This window comes from Charadrius vociferus, unplaced genomic scaffold (assembly GCF_000708025.1).
Source record: "Charadrius vociferus isolate BGI_N301 unplaced genomic scaffold, ASM70802v2 scaffold636, whole genome shotgun sequence".
NCBI classification, from domain to species: Eukaryota; Metazoa; Chordata; class Aves; order Charadriiformes; family Charadriidae; genus Charadrius; species Charadrius vociferus.
This window is the reverse complement of record NW_009649189.1, coordinates 306,830-323,140: the sequence shown is the minus strand read 5'-3', so window position 1 is coordinate 323,140 and position 16,311 is coordinate 306,830. Positions and strand designations below refer to the sequence as shown.

Sequence of the window (16,311 nt, the reverse complement as noted above, 5' to 3'; positions counted from 1 at the left end):
ATCCTTATTTAGTGTTTTACATCTGCTTTGTACTCTCCGCGTGCTGGAGCTTGTGACAGCACACCGGCAAATCATGCCCAGTAACACCGAGAAGCGAAAGGTCAGGCGGCAGGTGAGTGGCATACAAACACGCTGGACTGAATTTCTTGGAGAAAAGGGTGACCGTAACACGGCGCAATCCGTCACAGCTGCCCGCAAGCTGCCATAAAAGCAAGTGTTACGAAGCAATCCCAAAAAGCAGGAAACCGGTCTCAAAAGGATTCGGATATTCAAGGGCGAGTTCGGGAGGTGATGCACGGTCGTCCAGCAAACGTGGGATGCTCGAAGGGCGCGTGCAGGAGGCAGGGTAAAAGGCCTTCCTTAACTTGGGGGCGAAGCTGGCCTCGCTACAGGGCTGGGACAGTATTTGGTCGTGAACACTATTATTGTTACTATTATTTTCTGCTGAGTTGGCAGAGCTGGGACGGACATACGTGGGGAAACGCAGATGGTCTCTGTTTCTTGCCATCAGCCGTCAGGCCGTCAGCTGCCTTTTAACTGCGTTCTGCGCTGGTGAAGAGTTCAGCTGAACACGAAATACGGCTCGAGCAGCTCTCGGAGCCAAGGCTGCGACTGCAGCAGGGGCTCACAGAAAACAGCGTTCTCGTTTGTAAAAATGAACAGCTTTGACCTGAAAGTCCTTGAGAGAGGAGGACTGCAAAGCCTTACAGAGACACTGAACACACTAAAATCTGGTTGGAAATTTCTGACTACAAGCTTTTTTGGTTGAAAAATCACGGGAGTGTAACGGCATTGATTACATTTTCACCAAAACCAATCCTCAGGCCCCTGAGGAATCTGTAGTTGACGAAGGGGGTGTCTTATCCTTGAAAAAACCCAGCGCTCGGTGACTACGAGACGGGACCACGCCAAGGTCTGAGGCCACTGCCCTGCCTGAGCCACCGGAGCCCGGCGAGACTGAGAAAATCAACTTTTTGGCTCTGGATGGGGGAGGGAAGAGAGCTGTGCGTCCCACAGCCCCAGCAGCCGCATCACAGGTTCGTCTTCTCATAAGAAAGGACAGATGAAAAGACAAAAAAACAACCTTGCCTCTGCAGTCGTGATGAACAGGGAGCTTTCAGAAAGCTTTATGAATATAATGGGATGAAAAAAACCTCATTCCTCATCTCAGTTTATTATGAGCCTCATTTATTGGTTCGTAATTTCACGTCAAATTTTCTCCTGGCATTTCCCAAGTGTGCTTTTTTGTAACAAGACAAAGTTCAGTTTGGCTTGGAGCTGGTTTTTCGGAAGACACAAGCCTGTTTTTTGTTTTATAGGGTAATTTATATCCCAGACATTGTAGGCACATGCACAGAGTAAATGTGCTGCCGCTCACCTTGTGTAGTGATGAGTGAAAGGAGAAAGCAGATTTCAGAGAGTTATTGTTTCAGACACCCAGAAATACTTTAAAGGACAGTTGTCCTCCAGGGAGTGATGCTATAAAACCAGCTTTCAGGGGGCCTAACTTTGCTACATCTCAGCAGTTCCTGACCAAATTGCAGCCTCCAGGCACTTTGGGAGCTGGGACCGCTCCGGCTCATGCATCATCCCCACATTAATGAGTGCTCAGTGCTGGAAACATAACCATGGCCCAGGCAACGGGGGACGGGAAGGGATGTCCCAGGTCTGCTTCCACTCAGCAGGGCCCAGAGCGCTAATAAAGAAGGAAACCAATGTGCCTTGCAGGACAGAGGGGAATATGTCACTTGAAACGCTATGGGAATCCTTCTTCAGCCGCTCTTACCGATGGCTGCTGTTTAAGAGGACTTAAGTAATTTATTTCCCTGCCAGAACATGGAGGGTGAGAAAGCGTAGCTGCGCCAAGCCTGCTCCTGTCACCCATGCCACCCCCCTTTGCTTCCCAGACACACCAGCCTACAGCGAACCCAACACAGCAAGCCTCTGGCCCACACTGTCCTTCAAATGCCTGTGATGTACCCCAAAGATGCAACCTGGATCCCACATTTCAGCGCGTCCCGACGCCCCTGCCCAGCCAGCCAAGAATGTCTCCTGCTACGGGAAGGTCTCTCGAGTCTTCCCCACACCAGCAAGGGTTGGCTGGCCAAGATGCATCGGATGGCACCACAGGTACCTCCGGGGTTGGAGATGAAGGGAAAACATTGCCTGAGCATCAAAGCCAGGACTGCCAGATAATCCAAAACTGTCTTGCAAACATCTTCACCAGAGCCCAGAATGGTGCAAATGGCAGAGCGGACCATGCACGGGCAGCAGGCGCTACGTATCTGCTGCGCTTTAGCCCAACAAAGCATGGATGGACGGTGAGGCACCCTAGGCCCCATGCCCAGCAGGGTTCAGACATTTCCACATAAAATACGGGGGGAATGTGGCCAGGAATGGCTGCACCCCTGAGCAACATGCAGGAAAGGGTGAAAATTCAGAGTCAGGGTGCCTTCTTTGCCACATCTTTTTCTGCAGAGAATGAAGAGCTGGTAGCGCAGGAGAAGTTAAAGGACTTACGGGATGGGTGTCATGCCCAAGAAACAGAGCATGTGATAGTAAAAAAATCATCCCGTCTTGGGGATGCTGGAGGTGCCTCTGATGCCCACAGCCTGGATGTGTGCCCACAGGGGTGTGGGCAACTGCGCTTGAGGAGCATCTGGAGCAACCTTACCAGACAACATCAGCATGGTCCTAATCCTATAGCAGTGGAAATTCAAATTCAAATTTCCACAAATTCAGTGCAAAGACCAACATGGGAATGGCTCTGTCCAACAGGAGCAGAGTTAGGCCAAAGACGAGCGCTGCAGAACCTCCCTCGGGATTTAGGCTCTTTTCTAAAATCCACTGGTGAAAAGCTTAAATAAACCCAACTTAGCTAAGTCTCTGTGAACATGCATGGCCACTTGCCCTTCCTCTCCACAGCCCCTTTAGCTATGGAGATGCTGCAGCTGCTCTCCGCATCTGGCTTTCTCCACCCAGGCCCCGAGCCCAGAGTGACCAGGGTGGACTCTGACTATGGTCCAGCGTGTTAAACCAACGCCTGGCAGATCCCTAACCACGCTTGCCAGAGGCACACACCCATCCTGTGAAAAAAATCAGCGAAAAGCTGCCGCCTGCCAGGGTTTCACGTGGAGATAAGGCACGGCTGAGTCCTGAAATGGATTTTTTCATCCACCGGTGAATCTCAACCGCAACACAGGGCCTATCGCACGGCCAGAGTTATCATCTCTCCCAGCAAAGACTATCGGTGTCTTCCCGGCACAAAAATCAACTTGTCAGTAAAAACACTAGAATCCGGCGGGGTGAAAATAGCGGTCCCTTCCCCCCCTCCTCTACCTGTCCCCATCTGTCAGTGGGTAACGGGCAGGGATGACAAATCATTTTCTATCACGAGGAAAGAGAGAGACGGGAGCTCTGCGGCTGCCTGCCTGCAATTTCCTTTCCCGAGGAGGGACAGCTATAAACCGCCCAAGCACTGCGGCGGTGAGAGCAGAGCTGCTCTCCGGCTCCCGACGCAGAGGTTATAGCCCGGTTAGAAAATAATCAAAATACGGCTCCATTTCCATGGAGGCGGTTGTGATGAAAAGCATTTTACCCGTTTGGAAAACTACGCCGGAGCTTCTTATAAAGCATCTTCAAGCACCTACAGTAAATACTGAGCTGACAACTAAAATGCCAAACACAGGATCGGAATTCATACTTGTACCGATTCCTGCTCTTAAAATAAATACAGGCAGTGATTGGATATTGTTCAGTGGTGGAAATATTTCTTCCAACCACACAAGAATCACTCTGAAAAGGCGATACAGAGGGGAACGGGGATACAGGTACAAATAAACAGACTGTGCTTGTACACGAAGGCAACATATTACCTTCGCATCGCTATTTCTAAAGCTATATTTCCAAGACCTTTTCCAAGGTCAGTCCTACTCTGCCTCTTATTTTCTTCCAAGTTAACTTGATTTTTATTTGGAAACAGCCGTAAGCCTCAATTTCTAAGTGGATTTTGGTGCCTGCCTGCTAAAATACTTTTTAAAAGCTGGTCTCGAGTTTATATTGTTGGCAGGTTCGGGCTGGGGGGTTGTTTGTTTGGTTGGTTTTTTATGTTTCCTAAACTGCCGGAGCCCCCGGGCTCTTGGCAAGCCGGAGGCGGCTCTGTGGTAGTCTGCATCAAACCCACTGCTGCTGTGGGTACTCCAGGCTACTGGGGGCTTTTTGTGGCTACTGCTAGAGGAGGGAGATATGATCCATCCCCACACAGCTTCGTCCTCCACGTCAGGCTGGGCCAACCGTAACTCCAACACCTATTAAATAAAACTTACCCCAGGCTTTGGTGGTTCCCCCGGTACTTTTTACCAAGGTTTAGCCCCCAACTTTTCTAACTGGCTCTTGCTCAAACTCCTCTAAATTTCTTTCCCTGCTAGGGGAGACCAGAGGTTCACTCCCTTCCCCTCCTGCCAACAGCCCCACTCCAGCCCCACCCACCACTGGCACTGACTTCTGCATCATCTGCATCCGAGCAACTTTGTGAAGATTGTATAAATCTTCAGATTAAATCTTCAGTATAAATTCTCAGAATCATAGAATCACAGAATCACAGAATGGTTTGGGTTGGAAGGGACCTTGAAGATCATCTTGTTCCAACCCCCCTGCCCTGGGCAGGGCCACCTCCCACCAGCCCAGGTTGCTCCAAGCCCCGTCCAACCTGGCCTTGAACACCTCCAGGGATGGGGCAGCCACAGCTTCTCGGGGCAACCTGCCCCAGGGGATCACCACCCTCACAGGAAAGAATTTCTTCCTCATATCTCATCTAAATCTCCCCTCTTCCACTTTGAAGCCATTCCCCCTCGTCCTATCACTACATACCCTTGGAAAAAGTCCCTCTCCAGCCTTCTTGGAGGCTCCCTTCAGATTACTGTGTGCCTTCCTCACCGCCCTAAGGATCTCAAACTCCACCATCTCATGAAGAAATGTCAAAAGAGTGGATATCTGAACGGCACATACTCCCCAGATAAGCAACTGATATCTGGCAATTTTACCCCAAAGCCTTCAACTAGTCCAAGGCACATTCTCTCCTTCCTTGCCATCAGAAACGTGTCACAGCTGATGCACCGACATCCCTGTGACCAACCACAAAATAAAGGTTGGGAGACAGCTCGCAGCGAACTCTATCTGGGCTCCCCGAAGTCCTTCTCTCAAAAGTGCGGGCTGATTTGTCCCCACACTTCCCAAAAAAACCTGCTGCTGCATGTGTCATTTCATGACTAATTCTGTCTCAGCAAAGCTAGGTGAAGAAAGGGAAAAAAAAAACCCTGCACATCATGAGAAACTTGATTCAACCCTAACTACTGTGTCTCAGCGAACCCTCACAAGCCTAATAAAGCCTTATGAATAAATTACATGCTCTTCAGCTTCCTATTTTTCAAAGTGATAAAAAAATGTAACAACGCATCACTGCAGATCTCCCGCATCCCACCAGGCACCGCATCCTGCAAGCCTCGGCGTGCCCATCGCCCCGCGGCTGGGGACGCCAGCAGACGTGCCAGTCACCGGAGGAGCGCTGGAATTCACGCCCGGACGCTGATGGACAGGGTGGTTAAAAAGGGATTTCAGGTGCTGCCTACCGTCAGCTATCTCTGCCTGCACCCAGGCTTTAATATATTAATCAGAAGAACAGAGAGAGAGAGAGAAAGAGAGAGACGTTTGAAGATGATCAAACAAAAAGCCCCGGCAAAACAACATTGCGAGTGACAGCAGTAACACACATCGCCCAGTCAAAATGTGACACCTGATATGAGATGTCTGCGCCTTTGGTTGACGTTAGAAAAATAAATTCCACCCTAACTGGGGATATTTTTACATTTTGATGACAGGCACTAACTATTTAGGTATTAGGTTCATGCAAGTAGAAACCTAGCCAAATATCCGTCCAGCAGCTGTATTTATGCACTCCCCGTTACACTCGCGTCTATCCCTCTCCATTTCAGAGATGGGCACAACCTCAAATAAAGACAGAGAGTATCCGCACCGCAGCCTGGGTTCACACTAGCCTGTGCTAGCGTTATTTTTACCAAAAAAAACTAAGGGCAAAAAAGCAAACCATCTTTCTCTTGAGTCATAGCCCTGCCCTGCCATCCCGCCTCTGCTCCCACCCAGCACCCCGTGGAGGGGATTTTCTGCCTCCCGTAGGGCTGGATACAGCCTGCCCATCCCTCATCTCAGACCCAACAAAGCCACGGATGCTGAAAGAACCGCCTCCTCTAAATACCCTCACTGTTTTCTTCGGAACAAGACGATATAGCCATAATTTTTGTGGAAAATGTATGCAGGAAGAGAAGGATTTGATTTTCTGACTGCAGAAAGAGTCCAGCTCCCTTGTGGAATTTAAATATACCTATTTGATGGCTTTCCTTTTTTTTTTTTTTTTTTGCCTGACCCTCTCAACATTTCAGCATATGAATAATTGTACTCATATAAACAAAATGGGCTCCTTCATGGATGAAACGCACACAAGAGATTTGTACCATTAAAAAGCTATTTAATCTATTTTAAGGGTTTCTGAAAGACTGAAGGGTACACAGGCACGGTACCCTCTGGGAGAGGATCAATGTCACTGCCACTGCAATGAGGTTACTTTTGTGCCTAAGTGGCTGCAGGATGAGAGTCTGATTATTAAAGAAATCGCCACTAACAACAATATGCTCAATGCCCTCGTTGCACCTGTTTGATTTTCAAATCTCTGTATTCCCTTACAGCTACGCACACGGACGCAACGCTGCCCGCTCCACTCACGCAACTGCTGGCATGGCAGCACCCAAAACCCGGCCTGTCGAATGTAGATGCCAAATTTGGGGGACAAAAATCTGGGCTATTAAGAGGACATGCTGTGCTTTTCCTCTGCAAACAGTTTAAAAAGATCCAACCCAAACTTCAGACAATTTAACATTCACAGTAAAAAGTAGCTCAAGTCAGTCATTAAACCTCAAAGGGATCCCTGAATTGTGCTCTTCTTAATGAATTCAATAATCGATTCTCACTACACAAATAAGGTGTGGGATGGATCAGCTAATAAGCATTCTCAGTTAATTGCTTTCTCCAAGTGACAATTTGTACAAATGATACCATCAAAGTAGCAATAATATCCTTATTGATTAAATTAATCTCTAAAAGACAACTCACATAAGTTTAATTAGCAATGCATGACAGAAGCACAAAATACTTTGAAAACAACCTTGTAACCCATCCCAGACTTTGAAATCACGGCAACAGCCATGCAAGAGACGTTTGCATCTCTATTCAAACGGACACGCGCAATTTTATGGAGCATCTTTAGCGAATGGCCGTGACTAACCATGAAAACCCATGAAACCCTCCCTGCAGAGAAATAGCGAGACACGCAGCAAAAGCAGTCTTCCCACTTAGTCACACAGTCACTACAAGCCAGGGCCACAAACAGTTTTTAAAATAAAAGACAAATTTCCAACAGAAGGAGCAGAGATGGTCAGAGAAGGCTCTGTGCCCAAATGCACACGTGGAGCTGGTGGGCACCCAGAGCAGCGTCAACACTTTCACGCCGTGGAAATTGGACACCAGCTCATAAAATCAGAGCAGAAACTTGTTCAGTACAGCAAAGGGTTAAAAGAGTTGGCTCAAAGCTTGTTCAGAGAGACCAGGTTACTCTTGCTGGGACCAAGACCAGCAGCTGGGCCCAGGGAAAGGGTCCAGATGTGGTCCACAGCACCCGCACGCTCCCCAGGACGAGCGGTGGGAGCTTGGAGCAATACTTGCTCTCCCGATTCCTGCGGGAAGACCGAGACCAGGTATGAGATGACTCCACGTGCCCCAGCTCCAGCGGCTTCACCGGCATCGCCTGGTCACCAGCCGGGCGCGAGGATGGGATCCCACAAGCAGTCTGCTGCGGGGAGCGACTAACGCAGGAACGCATCAAACGTTTGGTCCTTGTGGCTCACACCGCAGTAGGAGAGACTTGGCGCTATCGTAATTTGATTGCAAGGCACACTTTGGGGGAGGAGGGGGGAAAAAAATAAAAGCATATTGAAAACCTCTCGGTCAAAATATTACCCCAACCTGCCTTGCTTAGCTTCTGCTCTCTGCCAGGAAAAGGGGAATTAGACTCAATTCTGCCTCGGGAAGTGAGGTAGTGGACATCAGGGACAAGAGGAGGGAATAAGTACAACCTTCTGGAGACACTCCAGCGTGATAAAAGAAAATACAATAATACAGAGAACAGCATGTTCCCCTTGTCAGGGCCAGAGCTACCCCGCAAGCAGAACAGGAATTTGCCTGGGGCAGCAACGTGCTTAATGGCTTTATTATTATTATCTGAGCGATCCGAGGATGCTTCCCAGCACGCACGGGAGAGCAGCGAGCCCAGAGCCACCTCTGTGAACATGAGGAACAGGGTTTTATTTCAGTGGGCCACGTCGGAGCTTTCTCGTTGAGCTAACTGAATGCAGCAACTGAAAGAAACATATGGCCCATATATTTCATCACACATAGGTACAGTATTTTAGAATATTTGAAGCATATGAATAAAACCACAGGTTTTTTTACACTTGTACAGTATACGGCCTTGGTCCTTAGGACAGCCCAACCTTCTCAATTATTTATTTCATTTTGTTATTCAGACTACTTGCATTTAATTTCACCATAATATAGTTATCTTGTGCTTTTGCAGACACACGTCCTCCTTGTAGCCTCAATGGGTTTATTATCTCATTTTTGTTCTTTGAGTGGTTTTGGTAATCCAAGAATATAATGTTTAAAAAAATGCCATATGATTCTCAGAAAGATGATGGAATTTGCACCAGCATCAAAAGGAACATAAATACTTTCTGTATTTATTTTCATCCAAGAAACACTGAAACAAACAAGGAACTACCAAATTACTTTTCCGACTACAGCCAGGCAAAACAGCAAAACACCCACAAAAAGCCTAATCATCTTCTGTTCAACTTGATCCTTTACACCCATTCTGTTTTCCTACTTTACTGTAATGTGCCATGGCTGCTCCAGACCCTAGCCGTGGCAGGTTGCAAGCCCATAAAGAAGGGCTGGCAACCTTTGCTGGCAACTCTCTTGCCAGGCTGAGAGAGTTGGAGCTGTTCAGCCTGGAGAAGAGAAGGCTCCGGGGAGACCTTATTGTGGCCTTCCAGTCCCTGAAGGGGCTACAGGAGAGCTGGGGAGGGACTTTTTCCAAGGGCATGGAGTGATAGGACGAGGGGGAATGGCTTCAAACTGGAAGAGGGGAGATTTAGATGAGATATCAGGAAGAAATTCTCTCCTGTGCGGGTGGTGAGCCCCTGGGGCAGGTTGCCCCGAGAAGCTGTGGCTGCCCCATCCCTGGAGGTGTTCAAGGCCAGGTTGGACAGGGCTTGGAGCAACCTGGGCTGGTGGGAGGTGGCCCTGCCATAGGTCATAGGGGTTGGAACTCGATGATCTTCAAGGTCCTTTCCAACCTAAACCCTTCTACGATTCTATGATTTGTATGGCTGGACTTTCAGAAACAGATACATCTGTCTGAGACCTGACATCTGCCTGAATCCGTAACGACTCTCTATCCAACAACTAGCCTTGGATAAACTATCTGTAACTGAAATCTCACTATGAAGTGGAACTCACCTGGCAAGCGCAGACGCACCATCTCCAGGGCCGCTCTTCCTTACCTGCATACACACTGGCCAACATGCAGTAAATGGGACTGATGTGCCATTAGTTCTTGGTCGCTAAATAAGACACTTGCACAGAGACTGATTTTTGGAGCTCAGGTATCCTTGAAAATCTACTTTCTACATAGTATTACAAGGTGGATTTCCAAAAGTATTTTGGCTCTCAAAACCACTAATATTTTTAAAACCTTGACCACAACACACAGCATGTGAGTGGGCAAACAGCGGGGAAACATATGGGTTGGAACCGCAAGCCCTGGAAAGTCACTTGGGGAAGTGAGGGATTGTATTTTTCCAAAAGGAGCTTTATTAGATAGCCTTTTTAGAAAGTTCAGCATGTGAAAAAAGAAGAGGACATATGCTCATCACTTGTCCCTGAGACATCCATCTTATTTTTCCAGTTAAGAAGCCAATCTTCTATGAAATCCCCCCAAATCCTAGCAGACAGGTTAAATTACTAATTTTGAGAATGAGTATTTCTAGTACTAGTACTAGAACTGAGAATTACTAATTTTTGTACTAGTACTAAAATTGAGAATTACTAATTCCACAACGATGTTATTAAAAAATCCCACAAAAACAAATAAGGATAGCCACAAGAGAAACTTGGTTTAGAGCAGGATCTCTCTAGACCAAAGAAGTGAGCTGCATGATGATGTGCAACAATTACTTCATATAGAGAAGAGCTATGCGGCATATTTAAAGCCTTTAATTGCTGTTCCCTTGTTTAAGTGAGATTATTGCTCCACGTAGCCAATAACAATAGATTTCTTAAGTTTCTTCTGATTTGCCAGCAAAGCAAATATCCTCTGGTAAATCTATGAGTTGAACAATGATTTTTCATTTTTACAACAGCACAGTCAATTCAATTTTCCAGTTATAAGTCTCAAGCCTCTCCCTATCAGCTTGTTAACGTACAAGCGCTGTACTCTAAAACACGCCTGGAAGAGCCTCCATAGACTTTGCCATCCCAAGTTGCTTCTGAACACTGCATTCATTGCGTATGAATCACTTCACTGTATGTAAACACTCGAATCACTAAGCCACATCTAACATTGTACATAGTAATCAAGTTATGTTGTCACGGTGGGATCTGGAACGACGAATATCTGCACGGATGCACTGAGGCAGCTCTAAAAACACAGCTATTAGTGTCTCACGTTTAAAAGCATATTTTGCCTGTTTGTGAACTTATTTTATTTGCAGATGCTGAACGCCTGAAAAATATTTTCAGGCTTTGTGTCTTCTTGAGATACTCACCAGAGTCCCACCACTCCCCCCCGAGACTGTTCGCAGGACAAAAACGGCACAGTATTTTTCATGGTATTTAAGATATTCATAACTCATAGCAATGCTGTGACAACGTGACCAGGGCCTGTTTAATTGGGCATGCCATTTCATCCCGGTAGTTTTGTGCATCAGGTCAGGCAGATAAGCATCCAAGAAAAAAACCTATACTCACCACTAAAAGCAAGTCATTTTTCCCCCTTAAACTTAAATTAAAATGCTATAAAACACACCAATGCTCAGTTCCCCCACAGCATTCTAACAGCTGTTTATGTTAACTTGTTGAAGTGTTGCTTTGGGTTCCTTAAATACTGTTAGGTGCAATTTTTCTCGCACACGTGGCACAAACCTTGATGCCGAGCTCGATGTTCTCCCCTCCATACACATCCATCCCGGGATCCAGAAGCCCAATCTCACCAAAGAACTTTCTGTGCACAACGAACGAGCAGCCGATCATCGCCGGTGTCCTGTACCAGAAGAAAACCAACAGAAATGCACAATTACTGACATTTTCTAATTTTTAATGGACCGAGGGCTAGTTTCTGCAAAGTTATCTCAGAGACTTGGCAGCAATGAGTGAGCTCTGTGCCTTTGAAGACATTACTTCACCACTGCAATGAAATTGTCCAAAATTTCAGTTCATTTTGCTGTGTAGACTGGAGAAAGAGTTCTCCTGGGATTGAACGACTGAAAAGCCTCCAGGTGTCGGCTCTGTCACAAACACCTTGGTGTGTCTATGGGCAAGGGCACAAATTCTTGGGATTTCCATTCCCCATTCGTGAAGGAAATATAATAACGGCATTTCCTTTCCCTTACTTTCTTCCAGCACATCTAGTAACAGAGGAGACTTCAGGACCAGTGTTTTTACGGTGGTTTTTACGGTTCCTTGTGAAATGAGGTTTCCGACTGGGATCTTTCTTACTTATCACGAAGGAGTCATTACCAACTAGTGACAACAAGGTAAATTGCAAATTTGCAAAAGCAAATTCTTTAAAAACTCAAGACAACTGCTTGCAGCAACATCTGCCGTGTCATCTGCCCAGTTCCACCGATATCGACGGGGCTCCGGGTTAGAGATCAAGCTGTCACATCCATCCTGCGAACCCTCATGCCCCGCAGTGACCAGCGCTGCCCGGCTCCACTTCTGCGAGAGCAGCCAAGCACAGTGTCCGGTCATGGGAAATAATAGAGAAAAATGAGAGTGATACCAACAATTCTGACATCAAGAGAATAGAAGAAAGATTGAGGAAAAGCTCAGTGTCAGGGGTTAATTTATAATAACTATGCTATTTCAAGGACTTAATAGATGACTGTGTTTACTAATGACCCGGGCTGCCATGTGCACACGCACTGTCCCTCCCTCGTTATCTCACAAAACGCTGGACCAGATCTCCATCTGTACAGCTTCCCTGAGATGAGGATGCTATTCTGAGTCACGCAAGCTGAGATCACATTTGGGGGTATTTTTTGAATGGTTAAACACTTGTGACCCTATCCATAAAATTACACTTTGCCACAGAGCATGGCACCGAACAAAATCATATCATTATGCTCTTGCTGCTTGGGGACACACTAATCTGTTGCAGTTACGGTATGTGGAAAGCTCCCCCCCCGGCATATTTTCTGTACGAAAATAGAAATATAAAACCCATTCTCCCCTTTAACTTGCTTTCATTTGAATCCATACTGCAAAGAAAAAAAACAGGGATCCGCTCAGAGGGATCAGCAGGAGGAAATGATGAATCATAGAATGGTTTAGGTTGGAAAGGACCTTGAAGATTATCGAGTTCCAACCCCCCTGCCACAGACAGGGACACCTCCCACCAGCCCAGGTTGCCCAAGGCCCCCTCCAGCCTGGCCTTGAACACCTCCAGGGATGGGGCCTCAACAACCTCTCTGGGTAACCTGTGCCAGTGCCTCACCACCCTTAAAGTGAAAAACTTCTTCCTAATGTTTAATCTAAACCTGCCCTCTTCCAGTTTGAAGCCATTCCCCCTCGTCCTGTCACTCCATGCCCCAGTAAAAAGTCCCTCCCCAGCTCTCCTGGAGCCCCTTTAGGCACTGGAAGGCCACAATAAGGTTTCCCCGGAGCCTTCTCTTCTCCAGGCTGAACAGCCCCAACTCTCTCAGTCTCTCCTCATAGGAGAGGTGCTCCAGCCCTCGGATCATCCTCGTGGCTCTCCTCTGGACACGCTCCAGCAGGTCCATGTCTTTCCTGTGTTGGGGACTCCAGAGCTGGATGCGGTACTCCAGGTGGGATCTCACGAGAGTGGAGTAGAGGGGCAGAATCGCCTCCCTCGCCCTGCTGGCCACACTTCTTCTGATGCAGCCCAGGATACAGGTGGCCTTCTGGCCTTCACAGCTAAGCCATGCCAAGGTACTGCCAGACTCTGGTTGCATGGGGAGCTGTGGGACCCCTCTGCCCACCCTGAGCCGGGGCACACTCCACCATGTAGGACAGGACGGCCATCCCCTCTGCAGCTCCTGGCTTGGGCCCAGGGGACACTTGCCTTCTGCTGCTGGGAAGAGACTTGCAGGGTGTAACACCAGCGGTAGCCTGTGGACCTGGAAACCTCACACCACTTAGCAATGCCCGTTCTTCCAAAGGGAACCTGAAGGTGAGGTAGAAATGGGCAACGGGATCGTGTGTTTTACCAAGAGGCCCAGATTCCTGCCTCAAAGCACATTTCACGGCTTGTCCATACTGCGGAGCACCTTCAAGGTTGAACTAAGCAGTTATGGCTGGCAGAGGAGGAAAGCACCCTCGAATATATAGAGACACCTTACAGACGGCGAGGATCAGGTCCATGCTCAGCTGCTCCATCCCCACCACACGAACCTGTACCTGCCGGAGGAGCACCCGGTGTCCCTCGCGTCCCCAGCGCAGCCCGGGCAGCCGCAGGGCTCAAGGACCCCCAAGGAACCTCCCGGCTCAGCTCTGCCGACAGCCGCCCAAATCAATCTTTGTGAAACCCTTGAGCTCCTTGGATGAGGAGTTCCAGCCACTTAAGTATTCTTATTTATAGACATTTTAATACTTTTAATAGACTGGTAGAACAGCTGAATGCTGCTGCCATATTAAATTAGTTAGAATTGGAATCCATCAGAGGATTTTTTCAATAGATTTCTTCCCTGACAGCCAGCTCGGCCTTCCTTCCAATAAGCGGTATAATGTTTCATGGTTTGCTGCCACTCTAGTACTTAAGATTTCAATTCTACTGCTTTATTTGTAGCAAGTTAACTGCCATTAGCAGAAACAATTCTTTCTGAAATGATAAGCACCTTAGAGATGCCAAATCTAATAGCTCCATTATCCCAGATTACCTCCTGGAATTAAATAGAAGGGTAAGTTGCTCTGGTTTTACATGGAATGTGAACAACCCAGTTCACCTCCTCAACTGGGAATAGGTGTGGGGGAGCACAGGAACCTTTGACTTTCCCAGCCACAACCCATTAGGTCTGTTAAAGCCACCCAGAGAACAGCTAAAGCCAGAAAAAAAGTCCAGGTGAAAGTTTCAGACACATGAAACTGCATTTCTGATCCAATGATGTGGCTCACTGGGAACTCACCACCAGATAAACGAGGTTTTCTGAACTGGAAGCCGCTCAATAGCCATGCATGGGAGCTGTAGCCTAAGAAAGCTTTTTTCATCGTTATTTTGCAACATGACTTCACTTTATAGACCACAGAGTCACTGATCCTTTCCAAAACGATCTCAGAAACAGCCTGATTGGGACTTTGTAACTTCACCTTCAAATTTTCCTCTTCTTCGTTTTGCGGCACATTCTGTTTTCAACACGCGCTACCGTGAAGCATGCAAAGCAGCGCTCCCGAGCGCATCTGAGGTCCCTCAAGCAATACAAATTAAGTGCTACATTCTTCTTTGTAACAATGCTTCCATATTAAATAAATGAGGAATCAAGCGGCGCTCAACAATTTAAATAAAAACACCATTTGATTTTGTAGTAAATCCTTCAAAAAGGTGGACGTTTACAATAATAGATAGCCCATCCACAATGAAATAATGGCCTGCAGACAAAGAGCTGATAAAGCCTCTTGTTCCTCTGCCCCTTAATTAAAAGCATTAACACAGTTTGTTTTTAAAAATCACACACAGCTCAGCTCAGCTAAATGCATTTTTATTTGTCCCGATAGCTATTCTTTCTTTAATGAGAACGGAAAAGCAGAATTTGGCAGGAAAGGATGAACAGAGATGTTTAGCAGAATTACTGGGTTTGTATCCAGAAATCCACAGCGTTAGTTCCTCGCCATTATTTTGGTTGGATCCTCCATACAATAAGTGACGAAAGGTCAAAAAGAGCAGCTTTTATGAAATATCCTCAGCGTGAATCTCTAAATAAAGATGAAGAAGATACAGGGAAAAACGTTTATCCTAGTCTATTAAGTTACTTTAATGGTCTTCCTTCCTTTAGTGCGCAGTTATCATCTAATGATTAAAAAGTCTCAAGTAGATTGCTTCTTCAATTCAAGGAAATTAATTTTCCTACACAATTGGATTTTGCTTCCAATTTTATACTAAAGTGCAAGTTATAAAATATGTAGAAAAAAAGATATTAAAAAAATAATTAGCGGTCATACCACTGAGCGCAAGAAGGCTGAGAACATACTTCAGGAACTGCTGGGGTGTCCAGTTTCCATTAAACTGCTGTTGTTTTTAATAAACGTCAATCATGGAGTTGCTCACCTTCGACAACACAATCCCAATGCTTTGGGAGACACAGCACCGCATTTAGCACGTTTGGGATGGTCCTCTACCCGCCAAGAAAGGCGTTAGTTGTCCCTCTCCCAAACTTGCCATTCCTAATTAAACATTCCAAATTCCAACACCTTATTTTCAATTTGGAGATTTCAGACTTGTCCAAAACACACACAATTTCCCATTTCTGCTGCCCGTCTGTATCTCCATGATTCAGCTGGGGCTCACGGGCGGAAGCCAGCTGCACAAGACAGCGGGACCTGACGAGATACATCCGCGGGTCCCGAGGGAACTCGCAGATGAAGTTGCTACACCACTATCCATGGTATTTGAGACGTTCTGGCCATCTGGTGAGGTTCCTGCCGACTGGAAAAGGGGAAACAAAACCCATATTTATCGAGTGCACCCTCAGCAAGTTTGCTGATGACCCAAGCTGTGTGGCGAGGTAGACACGCTGGAGGGGAGGGATGCCATCCAGAGGGACCTGGACAGGCTGCAGAGCTGGGCCCATGCCAACCTCATGAAGTTCAACAAGGCCAAGTGCAAGGTCCTATATCTGGGTCGGGGCAATCCCAAGCACAAATCCAGGCTGGGCAGAGAATGGCTGGAGAGCA

The 16,311-nt window shown here is 47.0% G+C and overlaps 1 protein-coding gene across 1 annotated transcript in view; it reads right to left on the bottom strand.

The window, feature by feature from the left end:
- WBSCR17 (Williams-Beuren syndrome chromosome region 17) overlaps window positions 1-16,311 on the bottom strand; it is a 227,486-nt gene that overhangs the window by 74,431 nt on the left and 136,744 nt on the right. The window contains exon 6 of the mRNA XM_009888852.1: window positions 11,329-11,446. Within this exon, the coding sequence (XP_009887154.1) occupies window positions 11,329-11,446 (118 nt within the window). The remainder of the gene's footprint in view (window positions 1-11,328; window positions 11,447-16,311) is intronic.